General features: G+C 42.8%; 1 protein-coding gene across 1 annotated transcript in view; it reads left to right on the top strand.

The window, feature by feature from the left end:
* Positions 1–21,315, top strand: part of LMF1 (lipase maturation factor 1) — a 364,576-nt gene that overhangs the window by 334,671 nt on the left and 8,590 nt on the right. Inside the window, 1 exon segment of the mRNA XM_038420733.2 lies at positions 8,916–9,028. Within this exon segment, the coding sequence (XP_038276661.1) occupies positions 8,916–9,028 (113 nt within the window).

Genomic DNA, 21,315 nt, shown 5'->3' with positions numbered 1-21,315 from the left:
GTACTAAGGCATCCTAGACTTTACAATGGAAAGTCCTAGCTGTTCTTAATAAAGAAAAATCAAAGGTGACAGTTTGGTTGGTGAGTTGGGTTGGGTTTGTTGGTTTTTTACTATGATATGAAGAAAATGTATTCTATTCAGAGTGTAAACTTTTCAGAGCAGGAGCTGTTGGTTTGGATAATTCTGAGCACACTGTTGGTGCTATCAAATAATGAATAGTTGTAAGAAAGCAATTGCTATATTGATACTGGTTTTCAAAGCCCAGTATCTTGTTCAAAGTATAATGTAACATGTCCAAAAATATCTAAATATTGGGACAATCTGTGACCTACTGCATATGGTTAAGTATTCTAGCCACCCTCACTTGTATGGACAGCAGTGGTGGGAATTGTGCCCACTCATCTTATAGAGTGTTAGTGGGCTAAAATGGGGTCCTATGTAGGATCTGATGTGCAGTGATGCGCTTTGTACAAATCTCAAGTTTGGGGAGTTTGATTTTGGATAAGCTGCCAAAAACCGGAGGCAACACCGTTGGTACTATTGGCATTTGTTTCCCAGTTCTCCACGCTTCTTCCTTTATATTTCTTAGGGCTTGTCTACATGGCAAGTTAGTGTGGTGAGCCAGGGTGTGAATCTGCAACACACCAGCTTGCTGCACAATGATGTCCTGTGGGGGCACTGGTACCACACAATGAAAGTCCTGGAGTGCACTTTGGCATACAACTTCTTGAAAGTATGGTAGTGTCGGTATGGGACATTACTGCACAGCAAGCTGGTGCTCTGTAGGTTCACACCCTTCCTTGCTGCACAGTAACTTGCCAGTTGGACAAGCCCTTAGGTACACGACCCTTGTGAATTTGATCCTTTTTGTATAAGACCACCTCGCTTCAACTAGGGTTTCCTATAGTGACACATTATTATGAATAAGCTGACAGACCTGAAAGGGCTGGAGAAAGTAATGTTACCTTTCAGAGTAGCAGCCGTGTTAGTCTGTATTCGCAAAAAGAAAAGGAGTACTTGTGGCACCTTAGAGACTAACAAATTTATTAGAGCATAAGCTTTCGTGAGCTACAGCTCACTTCATCCGATGAAGTGAGCTGTAGCTCACGAAAGCTTATGCTCTAATAAATTTGTTAGTCTCTAAGGTGCCACAAGTACTCCTTTTCTTTTTAATGTTATCTTGTGGATCAGACCGAATGTGGGAACAATAGGAAGGATAGTCATGTGCCCAAGGCAAAGGACTGGGAGTCAGGAGTACTGGATTTTATTACTCTGTGTCCTTCACCAAGTCACTTAACCTCTCTTTAATTCAGTTTTGTATCGGTATTATGGCGATAATGCGTGCTGGGGATGAGGGTTAACTGATATTTGCAAGTGTCTTTAAGATGGAAGGTGCTATAGAAAGGCACAGTACTTTTATTAGTTAGGCTTCCATGTCCGTAATTCAATGTTTAGTATTCCAGCTGATATCACAAATGCCTTTAACACTTAAGGTTCCAGGCACTCCATCACAGCAGTGATGGGAGCCGTATAAATGCCTAGATAGATAAAAGCATCCAGGATCGTGAAGTTATCTTTTTACCCCCCTACTTACAAAAAAGAGCATATATTCTGATCCATTATCGCAAAACATGCCCCCTTAAGACAGAAACTTTAAAATTCCAACCACCTTTGCCCCTTTATCATCTTTTAACACACACAATCCAATGGGGGGAATGTGCGGAGTTTGCCAACTATGCAAAATAATAATGCTGAACTCCCATGCCAAGTTTCCAGCTGTTTCCACATGTGCAGCTCATACTTACTTCCTCCAGTGCATCTCTGCCAGGACAAAGATTCAATAAAATGCCATGCTAATCCACAGTGCTTTCTTATTAAATTAAAGCTAGAGGGAAAGGGTTCTTGTTCTCATGATTGCAGTTGGGAACATGCTCCCTGTAGTTCTGTGTGGGGTTTTTTATTTTATTTTTTTTCAACGTTTATACTCGTTTGTTATCTCTTCAGTGTCTCGTTGCTGCTGACGACTCCACTGGTTTTCCCACAGCCTCTCTCCTATCTTAATCTATTTTTAATATTTTAAAGTACTTAGGTTTTTTTTAATGCATGTTTAATATATTAAAAGCAAAACATGCTATTTGAATGCACTGTTAAGGTTACCTGGTTAAACATCATAAAAGTTAGGTCATACAGAGTTAAGCTTCTAGTGGTTCCATTAGCTCACTCATGCCATTATTGTTAGTTATTTGTATTACAGTAGCACCAAACTGCACCCCCTCTCCTCATGAGATTAGGCCCTATTGTGTTAGCCTCAGTGCAGAATCACAGTGACAGACAGTCCGTGCCCCCAAAGAGCTTAAACAGACAAGGCAGACGAGGGAAGGAGTGAGTTGTCAGGTCTGTAGCCAATCTGGGAACAGAACCCATGTCTTCTGACTCCTAACCCAGGGCCCTTTCTGGCTAGACCACACTACCTCCCCGACATTATACACAGTGCCTGATTTTCAGAAGCACCAAGCTCTGAAGCTCATGTTGACTTCAGTTGGAGTTCTGGGTGCTCAACAGCTCTGAAAATCAGGTGTATATTGTGGTATATCTGAGTCTACCTTTAATAGGTTGACTAGTATGGACTGGGACCCAGGACACCGGTTTATATTCCCAGCCCAGCCATTGGCCTGCCTCTCTGTGTACAGACCAAATCACCTTGACTATTTTTCCCCTCCTTTGCCACCATATCACTTTACAGTTTAATGAGTTCAGCAGCGCAGTCATTAGGGATGTGCTGCTTCTGCACGTTCCAGCCAGCAGCGGCACATGGTATCTAGGCTTTTCATGCTGGGGAGGGTGTGTTCAGTGGAAATTTCTCCCAGCCAACTTTACTGGGGCCAAGGATGTGGTGGAAATTTCAAAAGAGAAGCGTGCTTCACAATCCACACACCTTTCCTGGGGAGCACAGGGTGGTTAATTACTGTGTCAGAAACCAAATTGGCCAAGGATCCTGTTCCAGTGTTGCCACCTTTCATAATTTTCTCATGAGCTTATGGATATTTGGTGTCTTCCGTAAAGCCCCAGCGCGTGGAGTCCAGTGCTTACGTGAGAATTTCAGCTTTCATTTAAAAAAAAAAATCCTAACTTTCTAGCCCTAATAGCTGTGGAGAAAAGCTTGAACGCTAAAGGCTCAAAACCCAGCAGGCAAGTAAACAGAACCCAGCACTGATTACTTTTTAAAGGCTCACGATTTTTAAGCCAATATCAGGATTTTGAGGGTCTGACTCCTGACCGAATGTTTTGGGTTGGTAATACAGCTGTTCTCCTAATTGAGCTGTGCCTCGTGAGAGGTCCTCGCCCCCTGTGTCTGATCCAAGAGTCTGCAGTTTCTTCCTCTCTCAGTGCTTAGAATTGTTTCCACGCAAAGGAGATCTCTCAGGCTTCGGCTGCTGTGGTTTCTCGCTGAGAAGCCACCCTCTGAAAATCAGGCCCCTTTAAGGTGTCTCCAGCTGGACACTGAGCAACTGAGCCACCTAAAATTGCTAGTCGCTGTTGAAAACCTTGGCCTAAAATCTTTACATGAGGCCTGAAGCGTTAGGCCGTTGGCAGAGAAGTTGCAAGGTTTGCCAGCTCCGGCGATGCGCTAGTGAGCCTCACAAGATTTGGGTTAAAGTCTCGCATGATTTCGGGTTCCTGGCTTCAAGATTCACTAATTCAACTTGCCTACCATCTCCCATAACTTTCAATGGGGCTGAAACCCCCATGGCCGTGTCATTCCCTACAGGCTTTGCATGCAGAATGGAGACTGCACCTAACCTCTCACTGTTTTCTGTCAGATGGACACCAGAGGCTGCCCCCCAGGGAAATGGACCCTTCCTCTGCCCTGCAGTTAAATCGGCTGGACAGTAGGAGACAGAGGAAAGTGGAAGAGCAGAAGACAGGCTGAGGAGGAGCAAGGGGCTAATGAGGGGATTGCAGTGGATACGGGAGGGAGGCTGAATGGGCGCAATGGGCTATCTGGGGGCACAGGAGGGAGGCTGAGTGGGTGCAGTGGGCTATCTGGGGGCACAGGAGGGAGGCTGAGTGGGCACGGTGGGCTATCTGGGGGTATGGCAGGGAGGCTGAGTGGGCGCAGTGGGCTATCTGGGGGTACAGCAGGGAGGCTGAGTGGGCGCGGTGGGCTATCTGGGGGTACAGCAGGGAGGCTGAGTGGGTGCGGTGGGCTATCTGGGGGTACAGCAGGGAGGCTGAGTGAGTGCGGTGGGCTATCTGGGGGTACAGAAGGGAGGCTCAGTGGGCGCGGTGGGCTATCTGGGGGTATGGCAGGGAGGCTGAGTGGGTGCGGTGGGCTATCTGGGGTACAGGAGGGAGGCTGAGTGGGCACAGTGGGCTATCTGGGGGCACAGGAGGGAGGCTGAGTGGGCGCCGTGGACTATCTGGGGGCACAGGAGGGAGGCTGAGTGGGCATGGTGGGCTATCTGGGGGTACAGGAGGGAGGCTGAGTGGGCATGGTGGGCTATCTGGGGGTACAGGAGGGAGGCTGAGTGGGCACCGTGGGCTATCTGGGGGTACAGGAGGGAGGCTGAGTGGGTGCCGTGGGCTATCTGGGGGTACAAGAGGGAGGCTGAGTGGGTGCGGTGAGCTCTCTGGGGGCACAGGAGGGAGGCTGAGGGGGCGCAGTGGGCTATCGGGGGGTACAGGAGTCTGACAGACAAAGGGCACAAGACTCAGGGGGTGCCAGGGAATGGGGGAGGCAGTAGGAAATGTCAGGTGTTAGTCTATGGGGAATGTAGGAGGTGGGGCTGGGGACGAGAGACTGGAAGCATGTGGTGGGGGAATGTGAGTAGGGGAAGAGAGTAGGTGTGCGGGGTTGGAGACAAGGAGAAAGGTTAATAATAAGGGAGCAGGATGGATGCAGGGGGGGAGGGGGGTGTAGAATCGCTGCTCCCCCATGGCAGGTGTTAAAAGCAGGTAAGGAAAGTTTATACGCAGCTAACAGAGAGACCCACGTTTGTGCATTTCAGGTTTTAAAAACTACCTACCTGATGGTATTATTTATTAAATTTGCTGTGGTTTGCTCATGGCTTTTGAACACTGGGGGTTGGCAATAGTGTTTGAGCCAGCCAATCAGGTGAAATTAAATGTGTGCAAGATAAAATCAGAGAGATGGGGGTTGACCTTTATTTGAAAACTTGTCGGTGTAAGATACTGTGGTTTTCCCCTCAGTGGAGATGAGCGTGGGGCAAAAACCCCCAAAGGATCTGCTGCTGTTTGAACAGCCTGCCATCCATATTTGGTGTGTTCCAGCCACTCAGTTCTTTCTGTGTTTCCCATAGCAATGGAAATAACAAACTTTGCAATTATAGAAGATTTGCAGAGTAACCTTGAATTTTATTGATGCTCTGTGTTAATCACAGTCTTGCAGGTACAGCTGCTGGATTTAGCTTTCCCACAGTGTCCCCTACTGCTTGCTTAAAACATCCATTTGGATACACATGTATAAAAGTCTTTTTATGGAACAATAAAGCTTATAAAACCATGAGTAGGTGAAATGCTCTTTATGGAGATGTGCTGGATATCCATATTAAATACACAAGCTGCATTAACTCAGAGGAGGAAATAAATAGAGAGGGTCAAATTCTGCCGCTTGCAGTGGGTGGGTGCAACACCCTTGAAATCAATGAGCCAAATTCAGTGATCATTTAAATAAGGATGTAAATTGTACATTGGTCAGCAAATGGGTGTAAATTAAAGAGAATAAGAGGTGACATGAAAGAGGTGTGCAAAATGAGCGTTTCAGAGAAGGTACAGCAGGCAGTGCTCCTGTTTTCCCTCTCTCCTAACAGCAGAGTAAGGCAGCAGCCAATTAAATCAAAAAGCAACACATTTAAAAATGATAAAAAAAAAATTTCACATGGCATACCATTAACCTGTGGAACTCACTGCTACCAGATATGATTGAAACTGTGATTTTAGGAGTTGAAAAAGAATTTTATATTTATATAAATAGTAACATCTCCAGCTATATGAGACAGGATGTGACTTGTAATAGATGGAAACCTTCATGAATCCAGGCATAAGCCAATTACTAGCTGATGGGGGTTAGGAAGAAACTTCTCCATGTGTAGGTTATTCCATAATTGCTGTTTCAAGGATTTTTCCACTTTCGTCTGAAGTATCTGGCTCAGGATTCTGTCTGAGACAGGCTGAACCACCTGGGCCAAATCAGTCTGGTGATTCCTGCAGTATGTCCCTACATGAAAACCTCTTGAGTAGTTACTTTTCCTGCTCTGTACCACTCCCTCCCACTTTGGTGTGTAAGTCACACTCATTTTGCAAGCCCATTGAGAGGCAAATGGAGTACAACCATGGTAGCGGTAAGGGGCACGTAGCAGGTAAAGCAACTAACAGGTCGGTTAAAGACGAAGCTTCCAGCACAAGCTCTCTACCATGCTCTGTACCAGCCCCTCCACTTCCAGAGGAAATTCACAACTCCTGAGCACAAACTGTGGGGCAGGTCACAGAATAGGCCAGATTCTATTTCTACTCCTAATCTGGTATAATTTCATTGAATCCAGCGGAGGTACCTCTGCTATCATGGCAGTGTGCTTTAAAGCAGAATAGGATCCAGTGACTTCAGTGTTCCTTACATCAGGTCTGAAATTGGTCCCCACCTGTTTTTCCACTAGGTCACCCCTTCAGATCCAGCTTAGCAGCAGCTGAAAGCCATCAACAGCTGAAGTCTGTTTGATGGGTCTCATGCCAGTTCCTGGTGGACCTCAGAGAAGCCTCCACAACGATTAGCATCCTCATTGTGGATATCTCACTAATGAGACTGAACCGCCCTCACCTTGGGGATAAGTCTTTCCCGGACAGTGCTGCTGTTCCCTGTTGGGACCCTAGGAAGGGTTTGAAGGGGCGGGGGGTCCTGTATAGGTGCCAGTCTCTGTGCTTTTCCTGATCTGTGGATGCACAGAAGGCTTTGTTCTCCAGGTCTATAAAGCTGGCGTTTTCAGTATGCAGTGACATTTCCCATAGGTGCATGACTAGGCTAATGAAATCCGGACTCTTCTTACTAGAAGGACACAACAGGAAATAACAAGGGCATTCCAGGCTGAGTAAAACCTCCTGCGTTTGTCCTCTGTTTTGTGGATATCGTAATGTCTGGATCAGGAAGTCCTGAGTGCATCTTTGTTACTGCAGAGAGCCAACAGTATCTCTACTAACAGAGGAGCACAACTGGATCTTGCTGCCTCTCCAAAGAATGTGTTCTCCATTGGCCAGGGCACCAGGTTGAGAGTCAGGAGACCCAGGTTTTACCTTGGCTTTGTCACTGACTCCTGGATGACATTGGCAAGTCACTGCATGTCTCTGCCTCAGTTTTCCTATATGTGAAATGGGAATGATGATGCTTACCCACCCACCCCCTTTATAAAGCAATTTGAGATCTTCAGCTAAGTGATGTTCGAGTGTGAAGTATGATCTGATCGTCTCTCATAATAAAAGCAGGGGTGGGCAAAGAGGAGGCAGGCATGTTACTGCTTGGACTCTGAAATCCAAAAGTACTTGCAGGTCTGTTGTCTGGTTGTCTGCTGGTAGCTTTGGTGTGGCTGTAGAGGCAGTACATTCAATGAGAAGGCAGGTGCTTTTGTCACCATCAAAAACTAGAATTTGTAACTGTGATATCTTTGCATTTTCCTGACACTGCTGCATGCTTTTGTGCTATGAGAAGGCAACTGTAACCCTTTAAGATATAATGCCCCAATTTCAGTGTCACTTAACTCTGAATCTAGCTCTTGCCCCTATAATCTTCTTGCCCCCGTAGTTTTAAATGAGACAGGATGTTCTCTCTTTTCTTTTTGCAAAATTTTCTTAAGGTGTTTTCTGCTTCCTGCCGACATAGAGGAAGTATTCAATATACATTTCCCTTGGAGAGATTGCGTAGACCCATCTAGATGCGCTGAATTTGTTAATACATGCTGGGTGAAGCTGTCCAATGTTTACCCCACATATATGTTTGAAATTACAGCTGGCCCTAGAGATTATATATGATGTGCCAAGCACACATCATCTCCTTCCAAACTCACTTCTTGTGCAAAGGCACAAATTCTAAACCACCATGTTAAAGATGGGAGAAAAGGGAGAGAGAGAAAACGACTCTTCAGAATGAACCTTCCTCTCGAGTCTCTGAGGGCAGTGGATGCTGTCTTCTTATTTATATTATACAGTCCTCATATATCTTGTGTCCTGTAATGCAACACGGTTGTGCAACAGTGTCAGGTGTTGGCTTCATAGCTATATGTGACACAGAGACATAGTGCAGCACTCTCCCGAAACATTTTCTATCAGAGATGCACCCTTCAGACAAAAAGTTCAAATAAGCCCCCTGTCTAGCAGGGCTGCCCAGGTGGCATTTAAGAATCCATGGTTTCAGAAAGGGGATGGAGATAGCCCCAGTGTTCTAGCCAACATTCCCTTCTGTCACACAGGTTCTAGTGTCCAAGACTAGGTATAGGCTATAATGCATTTAACTACATAATTCTTAGGCTGCCATTTTTGCTTTTAAGTCCCTTGAGCACAATATGAGACAACCGTGATTCATGCTGTTACTTGTGGCAACCAGTACGGTGCTGCAGATCTTCACAAAGCAGCAATTCCATGCTGAGCCTGTATAGCAAAATGCAAGGAATCACTTCTAGGCGAGGTGAGTTTAGTGCAAGGGTTACTGGTTTAGCTCGGAAAGAAAGCTCTGCTTTTGACAAACCAGGCAGATCTGCTGAGTACAAACTCTGAGGGTTTCCAGCTTGTCACAGCAAGTCCAGCAGCTGGTAGAGACCATACATGAGATTCCTTAATATCTATTCTCTGTCCAACAGTCTAACATGTTTGCTTTGTTTTTCTCTCCTCCCCACATACTCCTCTTCTGCCAGACCTATGAACAGAATGAATGGATAATCCACTTGGCTGGAAAGCTGCTGGCCAGTGAAGAGGCAGCGTTGTCGCTGATAGCGTACAATCCATTTGAGGGCAAGGCACCGCCAAGGTAAGCTGTTTCTATAAAAGTGACAGGTGTATCCAGACTCCATCTACAATATGCTTCTTTATAGCTTGGAGGTGTCAACATTATTTCTTTTTATTGTGCATTTTATTTCATGGGACACTGGTACCCCTTCAGTAGGTAGGCAGCTGTGCCTGCTGAAAAATGTACTCTCTAAACACCTTTACCACCTTCCTACTGCTCCTTGGGCTTACTTACAGTAGGTCAGCCGTCCTTAGGTAGAGATAGTTCCCGGGCACTTGCATCAAGGGACAAGCGTTTCTTCCCTTGTGCAGAAATCTTGGCTGTTGGTGCAGCCTGTGAACTTTACAACATTCCACCAGCATCGCTTTGCGTGGTCAAAGCAAGAATACCATTTCCGGTGGCCAATGAAATAATAGAGTGATCAGTGATTTATTTTCCTGCAGAAATATTTGGTTTTGTTGGAATTTTGGGGTTTCATTGAAAAACCGAAAACCAGCAACCAAAAACTGAAAAATTGCTACAAAAGGGACATTTTTCACAAAAAATGTCTGTTTTGTCAAAAAAAACATTGGCTGAATATTTTCTATCAGCTTTAATAATAATAATATCTGGCCCTTCACTCATACTCTGATGCTGTCAAAGTGCATTAAACGGGTTCAGATTCACAACACCTACATGAACTAAACGTTCTTGTGAAGGAGATCTCATCCTTTTCAGGTCTAACACAGAGAACCCCAAGTTATCTGAGAAGGGACTTGAAGCTTCCTAAGACTATCCATCGGAATACCAAACTCTGTTCTTCTATTAGCAATACATATATATGTGTGTGTGTTAGGGCTGGCAAGTGATTAAAAAAAACCCATGATTCATCACACTGTTAAGCAATGAAAAAACACCATTAATTTAAATATTTTGGATGTTTTCCACATTTTCAAATATATTGATTTCAATTACAAAACAGAATACAAAGTGTACAGTGCTCACTTTACATTTATTTTTTATTACAAATCTTTGCACTGTAAAAACAAAAGAAATAGTATTTTTCAATTCACCTAATACAAGTACTGTAGTGCAATCTCTTTATCATGAAAGTTGAACTTACAAATGAAAAAATCTCACACTGGTACCTTCTTTGCATTTTGTCAAATCTGCAATGAAAGCATTCTTAAAATGAACATGTGCTGGGTCATCATCCAAGACTGCTAGAACATGAAATATATGGCAGAATGCGAGTAAAACAGAGCAGGGGACATACAATTCTCCCCCAAGGACTTCAGTCACAAGTTGAATTAACGCATTATTTTTTTTTTTTAACGAACGTCATCAGCATGGAAGCTCATCCTCTGGAATGGTGGCCGAAGCATGAAAGGACATACAAATGTTTAGCATATTTGGCACAAAAATACCTTGCAATGCTGGCTACAAAAGTGTCATGCAAATGCCTGTTCTCACTTTCTGGTGACATTGTAAATAAGAAGAGAGCAGCGTTATCGCCTGCAAATGTAAACAAACTTGTATGCCTTAGCGATTGGCTGAACCAGAAGTAGGATTGAGTGGACTTGTAGGCTCTGAAGTTTTACATTGTTTTGTTTTTGAGTGCAGTTATGTAACAAAAAAAAATCTACATTTGTAAGTTGCACTTTCACGACAAAAAGATCGCATTACGGTACTTGTATGAGGTGAATTGAAAAATACTATTTCCTTTGTTTATCATTTTTACAGTGCAAATATTTATAATCAAAAATAATATACACTTCCATTTCAGTTACAACACAGAATACAACATATATGAAAAAGTAGAAAAACATCCAAAATATTTAATAAATTTCAATTGGTATTCTATTGTTTAACAGTGTGATTAAAACTGCGATTAAGCGCCATTAATTTTTCTTTAGTTAATCGTGCGAGTTAACTGCAATTAATTGACAGCTCTAATATATATATCATTATATATAATCTTCCTCTTTCACCAAAAGGTAAATCACCTGGAGTTGAGGTTACTTGAGTGCAATTCCCACAAACATAAACCAGAGCTTCTTAATATCAGGGAGTATTCTGTTTTCCTAAAATACTTCAGACACCTTCTTCTGCTGATCTTATTCATCCAGATGATGCTTAGATCCTGCATGGACAGGTGCTTAGAAGATTATCAGGCAGATTGACCAAATTCAGATTTGATTTTACCAAATCATCTACTCACCTAACAGAACCCAGAACATAGATTCAACTTTAGTGTGCCCACGTTACCCTCCAGCCATTACAATCCAAGACTTTACATGGAAGACGGTCATAGTTTGGAAATGTACATTTATTCTCTTCAGAGCCTCTGACCTTCCCTTCTCACTAGCAATGTGAAGCAAACCAAGAGACAGTGCCATATGGTTGAGAACAGGCTCCAACGATACATAGTGCATGGAGTATTACCCATAGCCAGGAGACTCACAAACCTAACAGAGTTCCCATAAATTCCAGTTTATTGTTCAAGGCATATTATTGGGTAATATCACAGTTTGTTCAGTTACACAATCAATAGATCTATTACACCAAAATAATTACATATTGGATGTAATCCAAGAGGGTTCTTGGGGAACTTCCATTAATTCTTCCTGCAAAAGCACACTGGGATATATCAGGGCGTCCCTTGCCGCTGAATGATACAACTTTAATTATGTTTATTGAGGGTTTCTTGGCTCTGATTAGCCCTGCCTGCATTAGCTTTACAAATGAGAAACAGATCACTTATGTCGCCTGCCCAACTAGTCTCCCTGGGCAGTATTAAAAGGAACGTGGAATAGAATGTGAAGCCTGTTCTCTGGTGGAATTTGGTTACCCCGTCACTCCTTGGGTTTTTTTGTGAGCTTTCACTCTGATCTACTATGTTCCTTAAGCGAAACATGACTGCACCACTGGACTCAGTATCTATTTGCGCACCTTCTTATGCTAATTAATAGCACAGAGCACGTTGCCAACTGTCTGATAATGCAGGAGGGGTGAAACTCACCCTGGTGCGGAGAGCCCTCTCTCAGTTCTGTATTTCCTCTCTATGGTATAGCAAAGGCACCCATTCTAGGCTCCTGGATCCTCAGCCAACACCTCTCTAGGACAGAGATCTGCGTGTCTCTCTCCTTCCTGAGTGGAGTTTTTCCAGGCTACACAGTTCCCTGCCCTACACTATGCTATTGCTGGAAAGCCAGATTGCCTAACTAGGCCAGCACCTGCACATTGCTTACTCTTTGAAGGCTATGAACAGTGCATTGCCAGCGGTTATAAGTTACCACACTGCTTTTTCTAATACACATTTATTATTAAGGTGAAAGCATTACAGAGAAAACCTATTACAAACAATAAAAGAACCTAACCGCATGCTAATAAGCTTACCAGAGATCACCCCACCCACCCCCAGCTCCAGTGGGGTCTATGGCAGGAGTCAGTCCTTCAGACCCCACCAAGGGGGTTTTCTGTGGTTCCCAGTTGACAACAGCCTCAGAATAAGCTTAGTAGATAAGCCTGGTTCTCTATATAGCTTGGGCCTTTGTTCTCCAGCCTTCCGGACCAGGCAATCAGCAGACCGCGGTTCTCTCCTTAGGGCATAGCTTTGAAAGGTTGGGGGTTTGCATACCTGGTGGAGGGCATTTGCATTCACCTCTCTCTAAATATTTCCCTGCAATTCCACTTTGCATGTCTTGTCCCCAAACACCATTCCTGTCTGCCACCTGATTGTGTTGTCTTGTGATCATCCAGGCCCCCAATAATCCATAACCTTTGGACTCCAAAGATACTTACCCTTCATTCAGCAAGGGTTTTTCAAGGGGATTGCCAGAAAGTGCCCTACCCATCAAAGACACTGCCCCCCTCCACCACCACCATTGAGTCCTGTATCTGGGCTGCACAGGGGCACTGCAGCTAGCTGGCCTTGCAGGGATACCTCTGCAGAGGCCACGGGGAGAGGTTGCTGGGGGATGAGCCTGAATCACGTTACTGCACAATTGTAAAGAATGAGCTGGGATAACAGCCACCAGAGGACTGAGCAGCCGCCCAGCTCATCAGGCCTGGTTTATGCAGGTGGATTTCCATCCCTGATCTCACCAGACTCCACTTGTGGAGAGTCTGAATGCTTGGGCTTTAACTGTGTGGAGTTAACCCTTTGGGTACGTCTACACTGGGATAAAAAACCCACAGCACCAAGCCTCAGAGCTGACTGAGAGGGGTCAGCTGACTCAAGCTTGCAGGGTTATAACATTGCAGTGTCAACATTTGGAACCTTTCCTCCCCCACATGGCTTCAGAGCCCAGACTCCAGCCGGTGCCAGAAAATCTACACTGCAATGTTACAGCTCCAAGAGCCCAAATCCACTGACCTGTGCCAGCCGCAACCGTGTCCCTGGTCTTTCTTTGCAGTGTAGATATACCCTTCAAGTTCTCCAGCATGGTTCCTTTTTTAAAAAGTCCTGAAGGCTGGCTGCCTCTGGGGGTTGCTAACAGAATCTGGAGCCCTTAGACACTGGCTTGAATCAGGCACCCCTGTTGGCAGCAAGCAAAAGTTGTCACCATCTGACAGCTGTGGGCAATAAACAGCTCTTGCAGTTGATTAAACAGCCAAAGTGTTTGATAATCCCAAAAGCTGTTTATTGCCAGGATACCCCCAGTGCCATAAATATTGTTCCTATTATACACCAAAAACTCCTCTAACAACAAGCAGTAAGAATTTAAAAATCAAGGAGAAATACACGTTATTTCTTGCCTTGTTGCGTGTTCATAAAAGATGAGCTGCATGTTTGCATCTTTCATGCACTTTTGAGCATTATCACGTTAAAAAAACAAAAACATGTAACGAAGTGCAGGGTGAGTTTAGAAACAAGAGAATAACTGTGAGATGTGGTTGGGTTAATACTATTTTTTTACAGGCTGTGATCAGTTACTGTGTTCTGCAGAAGGAGAGAAAATAGAAGATTTATGTATTTTAAAAAAACAAACCATTATCAACGTAAGCAGCTCTCTTACTTTGTAAACTCTTCTGTGATGGTCAGTACATATTATATGTAAGGATGCAGATGGTTTTGTATCACCAATGGGTCCTGAATGTGATTTTATAACTGTTTTGATGCCATCTGTTTGATAGATGGTCCTCTATATCTTGTAGAACACCATCTTGATTCATCACTTTAGTGGCACCAGTTTTATACCAGCATAGTCTCCGTTTTCACTTTTCCTCCGTATAAACAGTTATTTGACAGTGTGCTTTTTTTACTGTACTCTGAGAGTCCCAATACACTTTTGGGTGATATAAAATAATAAATAATAATTTATATTCTCATTTTGGTCCAAATCCAAGCCCATAATCTGGATCCAGCTTTGGGTCCAGATCCAAATTTGCAGCTTGAATCTCTCTTTAATGATCCAAAATAGAACACTGAAATTTGCCAGTGTTTGGGTTTGGATCTGGATTTCCTGAAATTCAGGAGTGTTTGGATTTGTGATTTTGGTTCCTTCCATTTTGAGGATAAAAAGATTCATAGATGCTCAGGCCAGAAGGGACCATTATGGTCATCTAGTCTTACCTCCTGTATAACACAGGCCAGAGAATTGCCCCCAAATAATTCCTAGAACAGAGCTTTTAGAAAAACATCCAATCCAATCAAAAATTGTCAGTGATGGAGAATCCACCACGAGCCTTGGTAAATTGTTCCCATAATTAATTACTCTCACCATTAAAAAATTTACATCTTATTTCCAGTCTGAATTTGTCTAGCTTCAACTTCTAGCCATTGGTTCATGTTTATACCTTTCTCTGCTACATTGAAGAGCCCATTATTAAATATGTGTTCCCCATGTAGATAGTTATAGACTGTGATCAAGTCACCTCTTAACCTTCTCTTTGTTATGCTAAATAGATTGAGCTCCTTGAGTCTATCACTGTAAGAAATGCTAAGCACCCACCCTCTGACAGTCAGGCCTCTTTAAAGTATCTCAAATTGGGCACAAAACTCTCAGGCACCGTAAATTACTAGCCACTTTTGAAAAAACACTAGTTAATTTCTTGGTTTTACAACAATTTTTTCCCCACAAAACCTTAATTTGAACATTGACATCAATAGTTGAAAATGAAAGATAATTTTTTGGGTCTCATAGGCTCCAATGATTCCCACCATCAATGCATAGACTGAGGGCATCTACTAACCCAGGGATTCTCAAACTGGGGGTCAGGTTATTACATGGGGGGGGGTCATGAGCTGTCAGCTTCCACCCCAAAGCACGCTTCACCTCCAGCATTTATAATGGCGTTAAATATATTAAAAAGTGTTTTTAATTTATTAGGGGGGTCGCACTCGGAGGCTTGCTATGTGAAAGAGGTCTCCAGTACAAAACTTTGAGAACCACTGTATTAACGCATACGCTCCAGCCTACATCTGACTGCTACAAATCTTTAACACACCTTCTCTCCCCACCTTAAAGCTAATTATTCTGCCCACCAAGGTTCTGTTCCACTTCAGTAGCTGGGTGGAAAAATTCTAATTTTCCTACTATTTTCCCCCCATTCTAAAGGGAATTTTGAGACTTAATTATTTTCATTCCCTGCTAGACTAAATAATTAGGGGAAGGGACTGTTTTCCATAAGAACATTAAGTTCCATACTCCATAGAGTTTATTCTGCTAATGGAAACTCTACACCTCGAATAGCCAGGGGACTTTCAAAATGAGTTAATGCCTTCAAAATGAAATTTCTGAGACCAAAGTTTGTAGGTTTCTTTACAACTCTGAAAATTATAGTATTTTTTCAAGTGTGATAAATGTAAAATGAGAAACAGGTGACTGATTAAAAATGAGTGCATTGTTGAATGCACAGGCTAATTGAGTGTGAAACTTTACTTCAAGCAAAGTGATGTTATTGGAATGTAGATGTACAAAATATTATTGTTCGGTGGATAGTTCATAAAACATTCACCGTCTTAAATCTAAATGGTAGGATTTCAGCTAAGAAATGAACACAGGTTTTAACATACCGTCATGGAAACAGAACTACAACCAAAAATGGATTTTGCTTACAGAAAGAGCAAAAACTTGTTTTCATTTCTGACTGTAAATGTTCAGTGACTCTCGTGTGAAACTTTTCAAATGACAGCCCTTCTTTTTTCATTTCTTAGACCCACTTGCTTGGAAACCTGTGAGTATTCATTTGAGTTTTATCCCATAGTGGTAAACTTTAGTTGATGAAGCCTCAACACACAATTTAAAAAACTAGACCCTAAACCCAGATTTATTCCTATAGGCAATATCTTTTAATCTGATATTATTTGATTGGAAGAGCATTATGTAGTGTTCGTGTTCCATCTGTTTTATTTCCTATGTCTTCAGTAGCCTCAGGACTTAATATATATGGACCAGATCCTCAGTGGGCATAAATCGGGATAGCTCCATTTAAGACATATCTTGTGTGTTAGCTAACATTGTATCTAATATGAGGTAAGATCTTAGGCAGTGTCTACACAGCACGCCAGTGTTTGTGGCATGTAGGCTATGTGTAGCTACACGCTGCAGTGAAAAGCAAGCTGTGTCACATATCCATGAACGGCCCTTGCACTGCATGAGCCTTTCACTGCAGTGGGGAAGAGCTCCAGCAACGGGGATCTGGCAAACCCTTTTTAGCCACTGCCTCCCTTCCTGCTTGAGCCTTTTCGTGTTGCCAGAGTCTTTCCTGCAGCAGGGAAATGTTCCAGTAGCCAGGAAGCAGCAGGACATGACATGGCTAAAAATAGCAGCGTAGACGGAGAAACAGAGCTTGAATGAGTAGAGAGCCATGTCGGGTGTGTATTTGGGTACATACCCTCAGGCACAGGCATGTCTACTCGCCTAGGTTGTGCCTCACCATCTAGATGGCTGTTTATACCCATGCTAGAGGGGATACACATGTGTGTACTCTATGTGCCGCTAAGAGAAGCATGCAGTGTAGATGTACCCTTAGTGAGGATGGAGTAGTTTGTAGTTTTCACATGAATTCGGAGGTTGAGGTAAAGACTATGGGAGATCTTGAGATATTCCTTGACCTGCTAACTCTTATGAAAATCATAAACTGCTTTGTCTTCACTAGGAATTTACCTTGTGTTAGTTACCAAGTATTAGCTAACACAAGATAAGAATACACTTTTTTTTTCTCCAAGTGAGGATCAGGCCTTAGAGTCAATAGCTCTTTGGTTCTGGCCATTAGTTGGGTCAAAGGCATATAGAGGGGAAATAACCAGAAACATTATATAGATACTATTTCACGGATTCCTTCACACAGTATATTTGTAGCATATGTGAAAATGAAGTGGCTACTGGAAACCTCTGAAGCAAGTGGCTGAAAAATGGGAAAACGAGAAATCCTTGTAGCATTTTAGAGAGTAACAAATTTATTTGGGCATAAGCTTTTGTGGGCTATAACCCACTTCATCAGATGCATAGAGTGGAAAATACAGTAGACAGGTATAAATATACAGCACATGAAAAGATGGGAGTTGCCTTACTAAGTGGGGGTGGGGGGGTCAGTGCTAATGAGGCCAATTCAATTAGGATGGATATGGCCATTCCCAACAGTTGACAAGAAGGGGTGAATATCAACAGAGGGAAAATTACTTTTTGTCGTGTTAACAAGTCCGGGAGGCATGGCTGCTACCTGACTAAATTAATCAAAGCCAATAATTTCAGATGACAGGAGTTTGTACCTTTTGGGAAAAGATGGAGTGGGAGGATGCAGGCCCATGATTTGATTGCTCAAATAAATTGATTGTGTTTCTTGCTTATTTTCACAATGTCACTCTAATTTTTGAGGTTTTTGAGGAGCCCTTCACTGGGATTGTTGGGAAGGTGACAAAGATGTCATCAGCTTCTCTCTAATAGAAATAAGAGAGAGATTACAAGTGTGTTACAGAGTCACCCCGTGATTGGGGGAGCACAGCAAATATAACGCCAGTTCCCTGTGATAGGAGTGGGTGGGGAAGAATGCAAGCATATAATGGAGTTCTTCTCAAGTAAAGAGGAGGAACTGTGCAGGTATTTCATGGGGCTCTCCCTGTCAGACTGAAGGAACATCTGACATACTCTGGACTAGGGAAAGACCTTGCCCACGTATCACAAGGTTCACTCAGATTTTTGCTGCGTCTCCCATGATAATTCTTCCATTTTACATTTACTTGATTTATACTGTGATTTGGAAAAACATGGCCATTATAAAATCTATGGGTGCATGTGAGATACACACAACATTAACGCTGAATGTATGGATGGAAGTCTGTCCGAATAAACTCAAACCACAGCTTCCCCCACCTTTAAGAGAGCTTGTCAAAAACATTTGAACGTAGTTTTTCATCGAAAAATGCCATCTAGTCAAAAGCAAAGTGTTTTGTGAGACTGTCAATTTAAACTAAATTTTCAACCAAAAAATCAAAACGAATCATTTTGACTTTCTTGTTTTATATTGATAAGGTTAAATGTTTCATTTCAACTTCCTTATTTCAGTTCATTTTGATTTGACTTTTCAGTTATGTTAAAATATTAATATAAGGACCCAGTTAAATCTATATACTATGTTTAATTTATATCATGTAATGTTTTAACATTATCAAATGAAACATTTTGACATTATCCAAACAAAATAATTCGATATTTCCAAATCAAAGAGGTTATTTTTTAATTTTTGTATCAGCTTTCCAGGAACAAAAACAAAATTTGAAATGTCTGAATTTCCAGCAGGATGAAAAATTCTGGTTTCCAACCATCTCCAATAAATACCCTTCAGAGGAAGTAGGAAGTAGGAAAACTCTCAAAGGTGCATCCAGCTAGTGCAATACTATACTCGTCCTTTTTGGCCATTGCTGGTAATCATCTCAGTAGTGGGGCGGAGGTTTGCTTCCCTTTGTATCTATGTTCTGCCTGCATAGCTGCATGTCTTATCTATGCTCAAGCTGTCATCTGCTCAAATCCTTTCTGCCTTTGTTACCTGCTCTCATAGTAACTCTTGTGCATCCCATTTGAAGTAGCAAGAACATGAGAAAGGATAGCAGACCCCTTGTCACCAATGGTTTCTATGAGTTAGTTGGCAGCATACATTTGGGGTGACCGGATAGCAAGTGTGAAAAATCAGGACACTTTTATTTGGGGGTGTGGGGTTTAGTATAGTGGGCTATATAAGACAAAGCCCCTAATATTGGGACAGTCCCAATAATATCATGGCATCTCGTCACCCTACATGTATTCAACGCCTACCCTCCTGAGAGTCACAAACATTCTAGGTTGAATAATGTCACTTCTTTCAGAACCTCAGATAAACTATGGCCTAGGTCCTGCACTGGATCCATGTTGACAGACACCTGCACCCATCCAGAGTCCCACTGACACTGTAAATGCTCTAGTTCAACCGCAAATAGATGAAGGTGGTGGAATCACTGGCTGGAATTCTGTGTCCTGTATTATGCAGGAGGTCAATCCTAAATGGGTCCCTTTGTAGCTTTATAATCTGTGAATCCCTGACTTTGGCAGAGCTGTGCATGGTGCAGGAGACTGCCCACATGCATCCAGTAGCTATGCTTAATGTTCCCAAATTTTTGAGAGCCGAGACCCATTTTGGAAAAGTGAAACCAATCATGCCCTCCTTCAGTCTTGACACAAGGTCCATTGGCCAGTATTCTGCAACCCTCCAGCTAGTTCATCATCTGCCTCTCCAGCCCGAAGAGTGCGCCCTTTACCTTGGAAAACACTAGCTTAATGGCTGCATCTCATATATGTTCTTGGAGGAGGAAGTATGGTCTATTGGTTAGGGTACTAGCCTGGGACTTGAGAGAACTGGGTTCCATTCCTTGCTCCCTTCCTCTGTGACCGGCGACAAATCCCTTAGTCTCTCGGAGCCTCAGTCTCCCCATCTGTACGATGGGGATAATGGCACTGTCCTGCCTCCCACCAGCTTTGTGAGGATAAATACATTAAAGACTCTGAAGCGCTCAGACACTAACAGAAGTACCTTAGATAAAAAGGAGGCAATGGAAGAAGGAAAATAACCTATAAAACGGCCATTATTTTCTAAATGGCTTTTGATCCAAGATTAATTTATTCTCTCTCTTGCTAACAGGCCTAGAATAAGCAAGAAACCTATGATGGAGGCTCTGCTGATTTGATGAATTTATACTTTCCAGCACGGTATACTCCCTGATTTACAGCTGAGTAGGAAACCTTGAGATAAAAAAACTAAATGAAAAGACGACTCGTGTTTTGGTTTCTTTTCTCCACCCCCGTGTGCCCTGTCAGGCCATTAATTCCATCAGAAAACACCGTTCCTGTTTTTTTCCCTCCAAAAACTCTCAGCTGTTACAGGGAGACAGCTGCACCCTCTGGAACTAATTACAGCTGTCTGGGAGATTTAGGCCTCGATTGGTAACAACTTGAATATTGCTGCTAATTTTTAACACATACAGTTGGAAGATGTCATAATAGGCTGATATATGATAGAATCTTAAAAGTGCTACGGCACAGCTGCTACTGGGCATCTGGCAGGATGAGTTGTAGAATATTGATTTAAGAAATAATGCTTATTATTTTTAGCCTTTCCCCCTCCCTCCAAGGCCACATGATTTCATGGACTGAGGGTGGGCAGGGATGATAGTGTGTGTGTGCTGGAGCACGGATTATGCATGTGTCATTGTACTGTCCCAGCAAGTAGTTTGGTTTCCAGTGGGTTCCTGTTTGGGTGGCTGTGTTGAGCCTCTCATTTCAGTAGTCGTTACTGAGATACTGAATGATCTTCTACCATGCAGCTGTTTGGATTTTTACTTCTGGATGCTGTTTCAGAGAGAATCTGACAGCGATAGTCTGTTACTCCATGTTCTACATTTTATGAACTGTTCTTGTCACTGGGATAAAATAACATAGAGAGTTCTCCATCTCCCAAAGACCATGTCTGACTCACCTTAGCTGGCTCTAACCTGTTGCTTGCCATTCATCTCATTATTTTGTCTTGGTGGTTTGATAAACTGCAGTTCTTTTGGGGATCTCTTAAAGGATATTACCTTTGCACAACTGGATCAGATTGTTAGTCCGTGCACTCTGGTTTCCCACCTTTTGGCAGTAGTTAACACTTGATGCTTCAGAGAGAGGCAAAAGTAACCCAGAACCATTATTCACTTGGTAAATCATGGAAAGCTATATTTGTAAGAAGAATTTCCTTCTTGACTCCTGCAACTCTCAACCCTGAAGCATGAGAGGTGATCAGTCTTTCCTTAATGTGTATAATCACCAAAGTCATTAGTCCCTTTTTAAAGTAAGAGAAAGTACTTATTTCATTAT

Source organism: Dermochelys coriacea, chromosome 10 (assembly GCF_009764565.3).
Source record: "Dermochelys coriacea isolate rDerCor1 chromosome 10, rDerCor1.pri.v4, whole genome shotgun sequence".
NCBI classification, from domain to species: domain Eukaryota; kingdom Metazoa; phylum Chordata; order Testudines; family Dermochelyidae; genus Dermochelys; species Dermochelys coriacea.
This window is presented reverse-complemented; position numbering and strand designations above follow the sequence as displayed.